Source organism: Urocitellus parryii, chromosome 8 (assembly GCF_045843805.1).
Source record: "Urocitellus parryii isolate mUroPar1 chromosome 8, mUroPar1.hap1, whole genome shotgun sequence".
NCBI classification, from domain to species: domain Eukaryota; kingdom Metazoa; phylum Chordata; class Mammalia; order Rodentia; family Sciuridae; genus Urocitellus; species Urocitellus parryii.
Genome location: NC_135538.1, coordinates 26,516,999 through 26,531,720, shown reverse-complemented (window position 1 = coordinate 26,531,720; position 14,722 = coordinate 26,516,999). Strand labels below are relative to the sequence as shown.

The window sequence follows — 14,722 nt, the reverse complement described above, 5'->3', positions numbered from 1 at the left end:
GAGCAGGATCAGGAAGAGGTGGCAAATGGGTGGAAGGAGCTCTGGCTTTGGAGTCCACCAGATCTGAGTTAAAATATTGCCTTTACTACTTTCCAACTGCGCCATCTGAGCATATCATTTCATCTTTCAGGCATTCAATGTTTCACCCCATAAAGTGGCAATAGTTATATTTACTTCTTAAGGTTGCTTTAAAATTACAGTGATTAAAGATGTAGAGAACCAACACAATGTCTGGTTCAGTAAAGGTCTGTGGTTATTCTCAACTATTATCACTGTTCTGGAGTTTATTTGATGTGGCATGACCAATTAGAAAGGATTCTAGTGGTTAGAAGAGCCAGATAAAGATCAGCTTTGGGGAAGATACCTGGGGTAGCAACGGGACACAAGCAAGAAGCAAGTGGGGAAAACTAGAGTGACAGTGGCAAAGAAGAAGCAAGAAACCAGAGTAGGCAAGAATTATATTGGAGCCACACAGAGCAGGTTAAATGGATGCACTCTACTGGACCGCAAAAGAGCCTGGTCTGGTCTACTCTGAAAACATTGCTGAAATGCCATTAAGGACTGGCAGACAGGAACAGTAATCACAATAGCTAAAAGCACTCATCAGTTAGTATGTACCAGGCGTGAAACTGAGCACTTAATGTGTATTATCACATTATGTAATCCTTAAAGCAACTTTAAGAAGTAGGCATGATTATCCAGTTTCACAGATAATTAGAGGCTAGAAAGAAATCTTTGGCCCATCAAGGCACAACTACTAAATGGTGGAACAAGGACTTTTATCCAGGCCGTCCGACTCCCCAGCCACCTACCTAACTATTACTGCATTCCTTCTTTTAACAAATATTCTTCACACCTGTCACATCCCAGGGACTGAAGACATGGTGGTGAACAAGAGAGAGGTGCCATCCTTGCTGAGTGAACCACCTGGTTGGTCTCTTTTAAATGGAGGGTCATCCCCTTTTTTTGGTTAACCTATGCCAAAGAATCCTCTGGTCTGAGAACACTGCCTTGATTCTCAACTCTTCTCTCTCCGATTCAAATAGGCCAGATGATTTTCAAGTCTGGGCTTTCTGGCTTCTATGTCTTGCCTTTCTGTAGGAGAAGTGAAATCTACCCAAGACAGAAAAAGCGCGCTCCACCTCTTCCGCCTGGGGGATGCCATGCTGAGGATCGTGCGGAGCAGGGCGCGGCCCCTGCTGCATGTGATGCGCTGCTGGAGCCTCGTGGCCCCGCATCTGGTGGAGGTGAGCCTGGGAGGTGGGAAGGGGCTGGGCTACTAATGCAGGGATGTCCTGCAGCAAAGCAGCGTAGCAGCAGCTATCAGCACAGTGGCCATGGGGCAGCAAGAGCTCTCTCATCACCTGCTCACCATTGTTCCCCGATTGTACCTCAAGGTGTCCAAAGACTCACCCCATGAGGCAGGGCCACCCTGGTCCCACTGTGGCCATCTCTCTTTACAATTCTTTATACCCCAAGGTCTTTATTATTCAGGATCTGCTGTCAGTCTGAGTCTGGAGCCAAAAGACAAGCAGAGCTGGGGCTGGGCATGATGGCACATGCCTGTAATCCCAGTGACTCAGGACGCTAAGGCCAGAGGATCGCAAGTTCAAAGCCAGCCTTAGCAACTTAGTAAGGCACCAACCAACTTAGTGAGACCCTGTCTCAAAATAAAAAAGGACTGAGGATACAGCTCAGTGGGTAGGCACCCCTGGGTTCAATCCCTGGTAGCAAAAAAAAAAAAAAAAAAAAAAAAAAAAGACAAGCAGAGAGTTCCTAATATCTTCACTTTTATACATTAATATAACAATGTCTTTGGTTCCTGTCACTCTCTTTTTTCTAATAACTTAATTACTTGGGAGAGTGTTCTTTCAGGGGAACCACATGTCCTGATTTTCCCAACAAAATTAACAGTAAGACCCTTATGCTTTCCGAGAAAGCAGTTTATGGGAACTCTTGTCTCTAAGCATCTTAATACAGGATGATTGGCTACTTGTAAATGGGCAGGGGGAAGCATTGCCCCATTTTACAGTGGTAACTATTCTTAATAGCCCATGAAGAATAAAAGTGCTGTAGCCTCTTAAGAGTAATGCTACTGTTTCAGCACTTACCCAGTAAAGACAATGTTACACAATAAAGATTTTTTTTTTTGGAACTTAATTTCTAACCTAAGAACATTCTAGTAGAATAAAGGAGTAGAAAATATCAGTTTAGTCACAAGAGAGTGTATCAGCTATATACTATACAATACCCCCAAAATCTACTAGCTTCAAACAACAACCAGGTGTTTAGCTTGTGATTCTTTGGGTCAGAAACTTGAGGAAGGCTCATCTGGGTAGTTCCTGTCTGGCCCAGCTTGGCCAATTTGGTCAGCTGGTTCAAAGACCAGGGCCAACTGGTTCGTGGCCCTGGGAAGGTTAGGCAAATTGGTCCCTCTGTGCATGGCCTTTCTTATAGATTGACCCCCAACAAACCAGCCTCTGCCTGTTCACATGAGATTCATAGAATTCCCAAGCACATCAAGAAAGTAAATCCCACATCACAACTACTTTTTAATTCTCTACTTACATAATGTTCACTGTTGTGCTACTGGCCAAAGAAAGTCCCATGTCCAAATTCAGGTCAGTATGGGACAGGACTTCTAAAGGGTGCAGATATAAGGAGATGTGAACCAGTCAGATCTCTTGTTGCAACCAACCCACCTCACTGAGGGACAGATGATTCACCTGATCTTCATGTTTGGGGCATGACTAAGAACTTAGTCATGAGCAGTTCCTTGATGAGGTTCTGGTGCCCAGTAAACATGTTCTGTGTCATCCAGGAAAATTATCATGTTGAAGAAAAAGCAAAAAAAAAATTGCTAGAAACTTACTCCCTCCGTGTAATGAGGTGGACTGGGAAAGCTGTCACAAACCACGTGCTTCCTACTGATGTCCCGTGTGTCCGCCCCCACCCCGTGTTCCACTCTCCCGCACCCTGTAGGCTGCCTGCCATAAGGAGAGACACGTGTCCCAGAAGGCAGTTTCCTTCATCCATGACATCCTGACAGAGGTTCTCACTGACTGGAACGAGCTGCCTCATTTTCACTTCAATGAAGCACTCTTCCGACCTTTTGAGCGTATTATGCAGCTGGAGTTGTGTGATGAAGATGTCCAAGACCAGGTCAGTGTGACGCGGTGTTCCGCATCACTAGATCTAACAGCGAGTGTGGTGGCAGGCACGGTTCTAGGAGCTCTGCATCCATAATCTTTCCAAGAACCCCACTTTGGGTCATTAGAAAACACAGGTTAAGCATTTGGCCAGGGATACCTAGTTAATGATTGCTGGAACTGGGATTGGAGCTAAACCCCATGGCTCCACTGGTCCCCCCTCTTCTATCTAGGCTGAACTCTTAACTAATATGGTCCTCTCCACTGGGAGACAGACTGGAAAGAAAGCAGCAGCAGACCTCATATCTAAGAGGATGGAGGGCTGGAAATGCAAACAGAACCTTTCTCTAAAATCCACTCACAATGTTGAATAAAGTTTTTAAATTTCCTTTTAAATACAATGACCTACAGCTAGAGAGACAAAAGGAATAAAAAAGGGAGCTCACAAAAATAGAAGGGAAAACAGTGGAGGAAGGGAGATGGGTAGGGAAAAAGGAAGTGAAAGAGGAGGTACTAGAGAAAGGACTTAATCAAATTGTATTACGTGCAGGTATGTATATGTCACAATGAATCCTACTAGTATATATAATTGTCATGCACCAATGATGACACTTTTTAAAAAGAAAGAAAGACTTAAATGCCCTAAACTAAGTAACAATAGGAAGCTACCAAGGGAGCACAGCTCTGCAGCTGATTTTTCCTGGAGGGATCTGCCATCAGGTAAAGCAGAAGTTCTGCATATCACATTTTTGAGGGCCCAGAGACAGAAGAAAATCCTCACTACAAACTTTGTGAAACTGGTGTTGGCTGGGGGCAGTAGCTGGAGGGCATTGAAGTAGAATACAAGCCCACGTGCCACCCTCACCAAGAATACTTTCAACCTGTTAGTAACATTGGCTCTTAGTAGAGATTTTTTTAAATAGAAAAATAGCTCTCTAAGATTGAAAATTGTAAGCTGGCCTTTTCCTAGGATCCATGTATGAAGTAGCACAGCCCCAGGAGTCAGGAAAGCTTCCCACAGACATCAAACAGAAGCAACAGAATCTACCTGGAGGAATTCATGTCAACTCAGCCACAGAAAAATTCCACAAATAATGTTTCAAGATATGTGAACTCATGGTATTTAAGAAAAAAAATCCAAACACACAGGAAAAGAAAGCAGTAGTTTGAACTGCCAAAGCAACAGATGGCACCATTAGAGCTAAAAAGAACTAAATTGAAATATTGTTATCTTCCACATAGAGTTCCAAATCAATATGGAAGTTTAAGGAGAGAAAAGAAATGAATGAAAATATGAGTTGATGTCTAACAAGTAGGTTGAGAGATTCCAATAATAATGAACTAAGTAATTTAAATCAACCTTCCAAAAGAGAAACAAGTAGAAAAAGTTGGATTAAAAAATTATTTTTTGGATCACTTGAAGTCATCGGAATACAAGACAATGAAGAACTACAGAGCCAGAATTTGGGAGAAAAAGAATACCTAGAGTGGTGTGCCGGGGGCTTTAGGCTGCTTTTCCTGAAAGCAAACTGAAAAAGAAAACTGAAAAGCTAAGAAGCTAAGCAAAGCTAAGTCTAGGACATGCCATTCTGGTAACTTCTGAACATCCTAGGAAGAAGACTGAGCCTTAAATAGACTAGTCATGACATAAAGTAATCCCATCTTCAAGTGATCCCAATCATTGACATAAGATCCAGGTGATGTGAGATTTCTAGTGCCTACCATGAGCATGGGCACCTTGCTGACAGACACCACCATTACCCCGACCTTCAGACTATTTCCTGGTTTACAGGTGTGATGTCTACATTTAGTAAATAATAATAATAATAATAAGACTCATTAGGAAATACTATGTCATAGAAAACACAAACAATAAAAATAGATACACACATAGGAACCCAGATAGCTGAGTTATCAGGTAGGCTTTAAAATAACTATGCTTAAATGTGTTCAGAAAGATTAAGAACAGGAGAAACATTGGTTGTGGTGGTACAAAGAGGTTAGTAAATTCTGTCCCCCCCCCCCAAAAAAGAAGAAAGAAAAGCATGAAACTGGATCAAACTGTCAGATGATCATTTAAGGGTTCCAAAATGTGATCCATGGTAGACACCAAATGGAATAGCATATGTTCTTAAAAATGGTTCATGCAAGAACTTCAGTTATGAACAGTGGAGGGTCTGCGTCCTTGCCAGAGACTTCTCCCTTCACGTACACTCTCAAGCTCTGTGGGCAGGAAGAGTAGTTTGACCAGCGTGGGGCTAACCGGGAAAGTCAGCTGTGCTGCTACAGAGACAGACTTGCTTTGGAGAAGAGGGAAACAACCATTGGCCTGTCAACAGAATGTGATAAATTTATTAGGAAATGAACCAGGGAGTCCTACAACTTGCTAGCCTAAGGTGAGCTGTGAAGGAGTAATAAAAGTAATATGAGAACAGAGTGAAGAGATGATCTACAGAATGGGAGAAAATATTGCAAATCGTATGTTTCACGAAGGGTTAATACCCAGAATATATAAGGAGCAAAAAACTCAATAGCATAAAACAATCCAATTTAAAAATGGGCAGTAGACCTAAATAGATATTTCTTAAAAGGTGAAAAATGAATGAACAGTAAGTATATTAAATAAATTAAATAAAGCTCAACATCACTGATCTTCAAGGAAATGAAAACGCAAACCCAATGAGATAGTACCTTACTTTTTTTTTTTTAAGGATGTTATCAAAAAGACTAAAAGTAAGTGCTAACAAAGATGTTAGGAAACCCTTCTACAACTGTTGGTGGGAATGTAAATTAGTACAGCCATTGGCAAAAAACAGATGACAGTACCTCAAAGAATTAAAAATACAACTATCATAATCTAGTAATCCTACTATTAGGTACATACTAAAGGAAATGAATTTAGCATATGGAAGAGACATCGGCACTTCCATGTCAATTGTAGCAATAAATATCATAATAATACCCAAGAAATGGAAACAACTTTTTAAGTATCCATCAACTGATAAATAGGAAAACTTACATGTATCCAATGGAATACTATTCAGCCATAAGAAAATGAAATCTTGTTATTTGCCACAACACAGATAGAACTAGAGGTCATGTTAAGTGAAACTAGCCTGGTTCAGAAATACAAGTACCATATAATCTCACTCATATGTGGAATTTGGGAGGAAAAAAAAGATCTCATAGAAGTTCAGAGTAGAATGGTAGTTACCAGAGACTAGAGAGGGTAGGGAAAAGGGAGGGGTGGTAGAGGTCAATCAGTGGATATTAAGTTATAAATAGGAGTAAGAAGTTCTGGTGTGCGATTGCACAGTAGGATAATTATAGAGAACCATAATATACTATCTATTTCAAAAAGCTTGAGGAAAGGATATTGAATGTCACCAAAATTTGAGGAGACAACTAGACTTAACCTGATTAAACATTACACGATGTATACATGTATCAGAATATCACATGGTACCCCATATGTACTATTTTTATATATCAGTTAAAAATTAAAGGGGAAAAATGTGGGTCAAGGGGATAGAACATAAGATCCTGGAAACTAGAGATTCATGGACTAGATAAGCACCTCACTGGCTGACGGAAATGTGGACATAAGAGGGATAAACCACAAAGATCCCATCAGAAAGTCAAAGACCGGGGAGATGTAGGATCTGGCTGAACCTCCCATATCCTCCCCAACCTACACTCATGGATTGGCAAAGAGTGGAAGCCTTAAAAGCTGGGGTTTGATTACAGTCTCTGCCCACATCATCAGCTGACCACACACAGGGATGAACACTAAGAAGTCAGACTAAAAGAAAAATAAAAATTAACTAAAAACAGAGCAGAGACATCATCACCTCATATCATGGGGGAAAACAGATTCCACCGTTAGTTTCAAGTTAATTTGTTTAAAATAAACCCCACCCCAAAGTAAATCAGAATCCCGCATTGTTAAATATATTATCTAAAAGGTCTAGTTTCAGACAGTAGAGGTGGTAAATGAGACATGCCCAGGAAAGAGTGGGGCAAACTTAGAGGGGAAGATAGTAAATAGAAACTGACTTAGAGTGATCCCAGTGTTAGGTGTGGGAGACAGAGGCTTAAACAGCTTCTATAAATGTGCTCAGGAAATTAAAATAAAATATTATTTCAAGGACTCAAAAATAGGGAGTTAAACAGAGAAATGGAAATTGTGAAAATGCAAATTCTGGAGAAGAAAAGGGCAATAACTAAAATGAAAATTTAGCTAGATGGGTTTCCAGAAGGATTTGCCATGGCAAGAAAGAGAGAGAGAGAGAGAGAGAGAGAGAGAGAGAGAGAGAGAGAGAGAGGAGGGAGGGAGGGAGGGAGGGAGGGAGGGAGGAAAAAGAATCAGTGAACTAAAAAATAGAAATTAATAGGAACCATCCATCCTCAAGATCAGAGACATAAGTTTGACTAGAAGTAAAGCCTTGAAGACACCAACCATAGGAACATACATGTATTGAGAATGCCAGGCAAATAAAGGGGTGGGGTCCTATATTTGGAGGAAAAATGGAATTCCAATTAGTTTCAACACAAAGACAGCTCCAATAGACCGTGATACTCAAAACTGCTCAAAGACAGTGACAAAACCTTGAAAGTCACAAGGGAGAGACAGCTCATTGCTACAGATGAATAGCATTAGAATTAATTGCTGACTTCTAAGAAAAAATGAAGGGCCTAGAAGACAATGTAATGACATATTTAATGTACCAAACGTGAAAAAAGAAAAAAAAACTGTCAATGAATAATTCAATGAATAATTTAAGAAATTACCCTTCAAAAATGAAGGTAAATGAAAAACAGTCTTAGATAAATAAAAATTGAGAGAATTTCCTGCCAGTAGACCTATCCTACCAGAAACTAAACTTCATACAGAAAAGAAATAGCACAAGGTAGTAACTCTATTCTATAAGGAGAAAGCATACGTATGTGGGTAGATAGTTAAAAATTGGATGTTTCTCATCTTTTATTTCAAAATATATAATGTATAAAGTAATAACTCTGGCATTATATTGTTGAACTGATTAAATATAAAAATGTAAATAAAGTTAGCAAAAAAAGGACAGTTAGTGGAGATATGTAGAAGCAAAATTGCTGTTTTGCAAAAATTAAGTCTGTTAACTTGTTGTAATAATGTGGTACATATTACACAATCAAGAGAGTAACACACACACACACACACACATGCACACACAAAATAAATAAAAACTAAGCAGAGATGAACGTGTAGTTCAGGGGTAGAATGTGTACTTAGTGCACTCAAGGCTCTGGGTTCAACCTTCAGCACCAAAAAATAATTTAAGTGACATTCAAAAGTGTGTTTAGCACGAAATAAAGCAGTAAAGGGAGAACATAGGAACAAAAGGATGCATATGAAAAACAAAAACCAAAACGTCGGGTGTAGAGAGAACCATGCAAAAATAGCATGAAGTGCACAGTGGAAAAAAAGATGCTCAACATCATTAGTCATTAGAGAAATGCAAATCAAGCCCACAACGAGACAAACTTCACAACTGCTAGGATGACTTCAATCAAAAAAGAAAGATGCTTGCAACTTTGGTGAACATGCAGAGAAATTGGAACTCTTATATACTACTGGTAGAACTGTAAACCATGTACCTTATATGAGAAACAGTTTAATTCCTCCAATAGTATGTCCCCAAAAGAAGTGAAAACAAATATTCATAGAAATCTTATGAATACAGTTTTCAAGATGGAGGAATAAAGGAGGTTGCTTTCCTGGCTACTCTGTGGCATGGAACCAAGAAAGCAGACAGGTAGCTTCTCAGCGGTGAGGTCGTGGAAACCTTCAGGGACACACTTAGTCCACAGGGTAGAAACTCTACTGCCTCAGATCCAAACCATTAGATGGGTAGACACAACAACATGAGAAAGCAATAGAATAAACCACCTCAAATCAAGATACTCCAGTAACAGAATCCATCAACACCACAGTGGAAGAAATGTCAGAGAAGGAGTTTAGAATGTTCATGGTTAAATTGGTCTGTGAAGTAAAGAACAGTATAAAGAGTGAAATCAGAGAGAAAATACAGGAATAGAAAGATCACTTCAATACAGAGAGATTCTGGAAAAAAAAAAAAACAAGCAGAGACCCCTGGGTCTAATAGAAGAAAAAGTAGACCCAAATCTCCATCATGTCTGAGTAGGCCCCAACTTCCTTAATAAGACTCCAATAGTGAAGGAATTAAAATTAAAAAATCAATAAATGGGATGGATTCAAACTAAAAAGCTTCTTCTCAGCAAAAGAAATAGTGAGGTGAATAGAGAACCTACAGAATGGGAGCAAATTTTTACCACTTGCACATCAGATAGAGCACTAATCTCTGGGGTATATAAAAAAACCTCAAAAAGCTAAACAACAACAACAAAAAAATAGCCCAATCAATACATGGGCCAAGGAACTGAACAGAAACTTCACAGAAGAAGAAATGCTATCAGTCAACAAATACATGAAAAAAATGCTTAACACCTCTAGCAATTAGAGAAATGCAAATCAAAACTACCCTAAGATTTCATCTCACTCCAGTCAGAATGGCAGCTATTAAGAAGACAAACAACAATAAGTGTTGCTGAGGATATGGGGGAAAAGGCATACTCTGACACTGCTGGTGGGACTGAAAATTGGTACAACCACTCTGGAAAGCAATATGGAGATTCCTCAGAAAACTTGGAATGGAACCACCATTTGACCCAGCTATCCCACTCCTCAGTCTATACCCAAAGGACTTAAAATCAGGATACTACAGCAGTGCAGCCACATCAATGTTTATAGCATCTCCATTCACAATAGCTGTTTATAGCAGCTCCATTCACAGTAGCTAAGCTGAGGAACCAACTTAGGTACCCTTCAACAGATGAATGCATTTAAAAAGTGTGGTTAATATACAATGGAATATTACTCAGCCATAAAGAAGAATGAAATTATGGCATTTGCCAGTAAATGGATGGAACTGGAGAATATCATGCTAAGTGAAATAAGCCAATCCCAAAAAACTAAAGGCCAAATGTTCTCATTCTCTCTGATATGCAACTGCTGACTGAAATAGGTGGGGGGAGGAATGAGTGGAGGTTCATTGGATGGGTCAGGGGAGATTGGGGGGATGAGAATGGGAAAGACAGTAGAATGAATCAGACATAACTTTCCTGTTCATAAATGAATACACTACCAGTATAACTCCACATAATGTATAACCACTAAAAAGAGTTTTAAAATGTAAAACAAAAGAAAAGCTTGTACTCAAGTATTCATAGCAACATTACTTATAATAGCAAAATAATTAAAAACAACCCAAATTTTATCAGTTGATAATGGATAAATAAAATGTGGTATACTCATTCAATAAAATGTGCTATCATTAGATTGTGGTGATGGTCATATAAGTCTGTAAATATCCTTTGAAAACTTTGAATCTATGCTTTAAATAGGTAGAATTTATGAGATGTTATTTATAACTCACTAAAGATGTTAAAAATGTATATTGACTAAACTTCAATCAAAAGGCAGAAATTGCAAGACTGGATAAAACAGCAAGATATACAGTCTTCAGTTTGTCTAAAAGGCACCAATAGGTTGATAGGAAAGGACTGAAAATAGTAAGTGATGCAGATTGGAATCGTGAGAGTCAAGATGACTGTGTTAATGTCAGGCAAAAAGACATTAATAGAAGAAATATTACTAGAAACAGACATTTCATAATTATGAAAGAAGACATATCAATAAAAATGTGTATGTACCTAACAATAAAGCCTTAAAGTACATAGAGCAAAAACAGAATTCGAAGAAGATATGGACAATGTAAGAATTATAGGGAAGGGAGTGGAATGGAGAGTTATTATTTAATGGTTCCAGAGTTCCAGTTTGGGACTGAGGATACATGGGGAGGTGATAGTTGCATGATGGTACTTAATGCCATTGAACTTTATGAACTTTATACAATGGTTAAATGGTAAGTTTACATCATGCGTATTTTATCATCATAATAATGAAAAATAATTATAGTGGATCATTTTAACACTCCTTTCTTAGTAGTTGATAGATGGAAAATCAGGATATAGGAAATGAACAGTATTAACCAGCGTGGCCAAACTGACACCTGGAATACTCTGTCCAACAAAAGAATACACATTCTTTTCAAGTACACTTTGGAACATTATCCATGAATCTGTTAGACTATAAAACAAGTCTCAATACATTTAATAGAATTGAAGTCATATCAAGTATGTTTTCCAGCCATATGGAATTGAATTCAAAATTTTAAAAAAATTAGAAAATGTCCAAATGTTTGGAAATCAAAAAGCCAAAATTCTAAAAAGCCCATTTGGTCAAAGAGAAATTATTTCCAGAAAAATGGTGCTAGAACATACTTAAGAAAAATGAACTTACACTCTTCTCTTACTACATACACCAAGAAAAAAAAATGCTCAAAAATAGGTTATTATTTACATAAAAGAGCAAAAACTAAGTATTTCTAGAAAAAAGCATAGAAGGCAATTACTGAGAACTTGGGTTAGGGAAAGATTTCTTAGAAATACTGACAGCATGACCCATTAAAAAGAAAAACTGATAAATTAGAGTTTATTGTTATTGAGAATTTTGTTCTTTAAAAGGGACCATTTTAAAAGGTAAAAAGACAAGTCCAAGTTGTGACAAATATTTGCAAACTGTATATCTCAGGGAGGACCTGAATCTTCACATGATATACAGAGCACTAACAATGCAATAATAAAAAGACAAGGAGACACACACCCAGTTTAAAAAATAGCAAACTATTGATAGAAATAATCTTGTGAAAATGTTGCTCGGCAACATTAATTACTAGTAAAAGGCAAACTTATACACTCTGGCCACATAGGAGATTCTTGAGTGAGCCTGTCTGACTTCTGGTTTTTCTCTTTCATTAAAACTAACTTGGAAATAGGGGGCAGAGGAGGACATTACCCTTCCCAGAAATTCTTGTGCCTCTGTTAAGTGCCACCTCCTTTGCCCGTGCCAGGTGGTTACATCCATCGGTGAGCTGGTTGAAGTGTGCTCCACGCAGATCCAGTCGGGATGGAGACCCTTGTTCAGTGCTCTGGAAACAGTACACAGTGGGGACAAGTCCGAGGTGAAAGAGTACCTGGTTGGTGACTACTCCATGGGTAAGAATGTGCTGGTGATTCTTGCAGCTGAGATTTCTTTTTTTTTTTTAATTGATTTTTTAAAAAAATAAATGACAGCGGAATGCATTACAATTCTTATTACATATGTATAGCACAAATTTTCATATCTCTGGTTACAATATAAAGTATGTTGACACCATTTCATGTCTTCTACATGTACTTTGGATAATGATCTTTATGTCACAGTTCATGATATCAAGAGAAATTGAACTAGAGGGAAGACGGACATTCCACCATGTTTTATCAGTAGGGCATGGTGTTCCGCAAGAACCTTGGGTCTGAGTCCCACCAGCAGGCCAAGAGCCCTGTCCCTCATCAGGCCCTGCTCTTGCTGACAAGTGGACAGAAGGTTGAATGGCCTCTGTTGGTTTACTGAATGTTGCTGTGTAGATTTCTTTCCTAAGGCCAAAATAAAAATATTAAAGGTTGAGCATCTGAAAATTGGAAACCTGAAATGCTCCCAAATCTGAAAAACATTGTTGGCATTCCACAACATTCCAGATTTTCAAATTAAGGATGCTCAAAGCAGTAAAGTTGATGCAAATCTTCAAAAAGTGAAAAACTCTGAAATCTGAACCACATCTGGACCCCAGCATTTAAGATAAGACATATTCAACTTGTATTCACTTGCTAGTAAGAAACAGAAAAGTGGGCTGGGGAAATAGCTCAGTGATAGAGTGCGTGCCTCCCATGCACAAGCCCCCGGGTTTGATTTCCAGCACCATAAAACTTACATATGCACATACACATACACACACACATTTTAACAAAGGAGAGTCAGAATTAGGGAGCCTGGTCTGGCTGAAATGAATGGGCATGCCCAGCAATGTTGTGTCAGGTCCCCAGGACACCCCTACATTCAGAAACCAGAATAACTCATGGGACTTGTCATATAGTTATGCTAAGTTTTGTTGTGTAATTCTGATGTGTTATGGTAATGTAGTAAGAACACAGCTGGGACAAAGACATAGGTAGGATCTGGAGGAATGTATGAATGGGCTTCCTTATGCTCTTGTGACCCCTTCAGGGGGTCACATGGCTCACTCTGCCTCCAGCAGTGAAAATACAGCAACCTGTTTATGATGTTTCTGCCCAAGGACATCAGTTAGAGACCTAGCTGGAACTAGTCAGGCAGGCATATACCACAATTCCAGACAAAGGAAAACAGCATAAACCACATTGTTCGCACAGTCTAGGCATCGTGAACCACCTTGTGAGTTAACTGTTGCCTGGGCATATTCTGGGAAGTGAGTTCCTAGATACTGAGGGCAAGCAGGCTTTTTGAGGTTAGCAGTCTTGGGCCTTCTCTTCTGCACAGATATGAGCAAGTGCACATAAATCATGCAGGAGCCTTCCAGAGGCCACATGTCTCACTGCTCTACAGATCTGCACATCACTTGAGCCCTGTATTTCTCCAGCATTGCCCTCACCTCTCCATCCAGGGTAATTTACAGCCTTCCTGCAGTTCCCCTGAAGGTGAAACTGAGCAGGACAGCACAGCCATCCAGTCCAAAGGCCAGGCAGTTCCCCAGGAGATCTTTTCAGAGGCTCCTTGGATGGTGCAGGGAGTCTGAGCAACCTGAGCAGTGGAAACCTATCTATCTCTGATCTTCCTCCCTCAGGAAAAAGCCAAGCCCCAGTGTTTGATGTGTTTGAAGCTTTTCTCAATACCGACAACATCCAGGTCTTTGCTAACGCAGCCACCAGTTACATCATGTGCCTTATGAAGTTCGTCAAAGGACTGGGTAAGTGGGATCCTCCTTTCATGCCTCATAACCTCTGAAGACACTTTCCAGGATGACTTTGTGCCAAAGGCTCTGGAGACAGGGCCCACTAACCAGTAGGAGAAAACAAACATCATGGGATATAAACAAATGGGGTGTGTCGAGTACTCAGGGACAGACAGACAGCATATTGGGAAAGCAACTTGGGTTCTATATTTTTTTAATTGCATTCATGGAATATCTTGTAAGATATTATATTTTCAATCTATACACTGTTTTTGCCAACTTATTTTCCAATCTTAAAATATTTTCAATATTATCTTCAAAAACTGCCCTTTGAAGGAAACTACCCTCCTTGATGTCACACAATTAGCAGTCTGAGTTTGATTTCCCAGCTCCTAAGAATTCAGAATGCCTCCCACCAAGCCTTATTAATCATAAAATGTATTCTGGACATGTAAACATTCCTCTTCTCTGAGGCCTAAAGTATTTCAAGAACTAGGTCATTTGATTTTATGCTTAATTTAGGAACATTTAACAGTGTAAAGTCTTGCTATACAACAAGACCTGCTGGAGCTGAGTTTTTAAAATTTTTTTTGTAGTTGTAGATGGAAAGAATGCCTTTATCTTGTTAATTTTTATGTGGTGCTA

At 39.3% G+C, this 14,722-nt stretch overlaps 1 protein-coding gene across 1 annotated transcript in view; it reads left to right on the top strand.

Annotated features, from left to right (window-relative positions):
* Positions 1-14,722, top strand: part of Arfgef3 (ARFGEF family member 3) — a 152,557-nt gene that overhangs the window by 111,845 nt on the left and 25,990 nt on the right. Inside the window, exons 21-24 of the mRNA XM_026391876.2 lie at positions 1,102-1,247; positions 2,983-3,162; positions 12,182-12,326; positions 13,970-14,092. Coding sequence (XP_026247661.2) covers positions 1,102-1,247; positions 2,983-3,162; positions 12,182-12,326; positions 13,970-14,092 — 594 coding nt within the window. The remainder of the gene's footprint in view (positions 1-1,101; positions 1,248-2,982; positions 3,163-12,181; positions 12,327-13,969; positions 14,093-14,722) is intronic.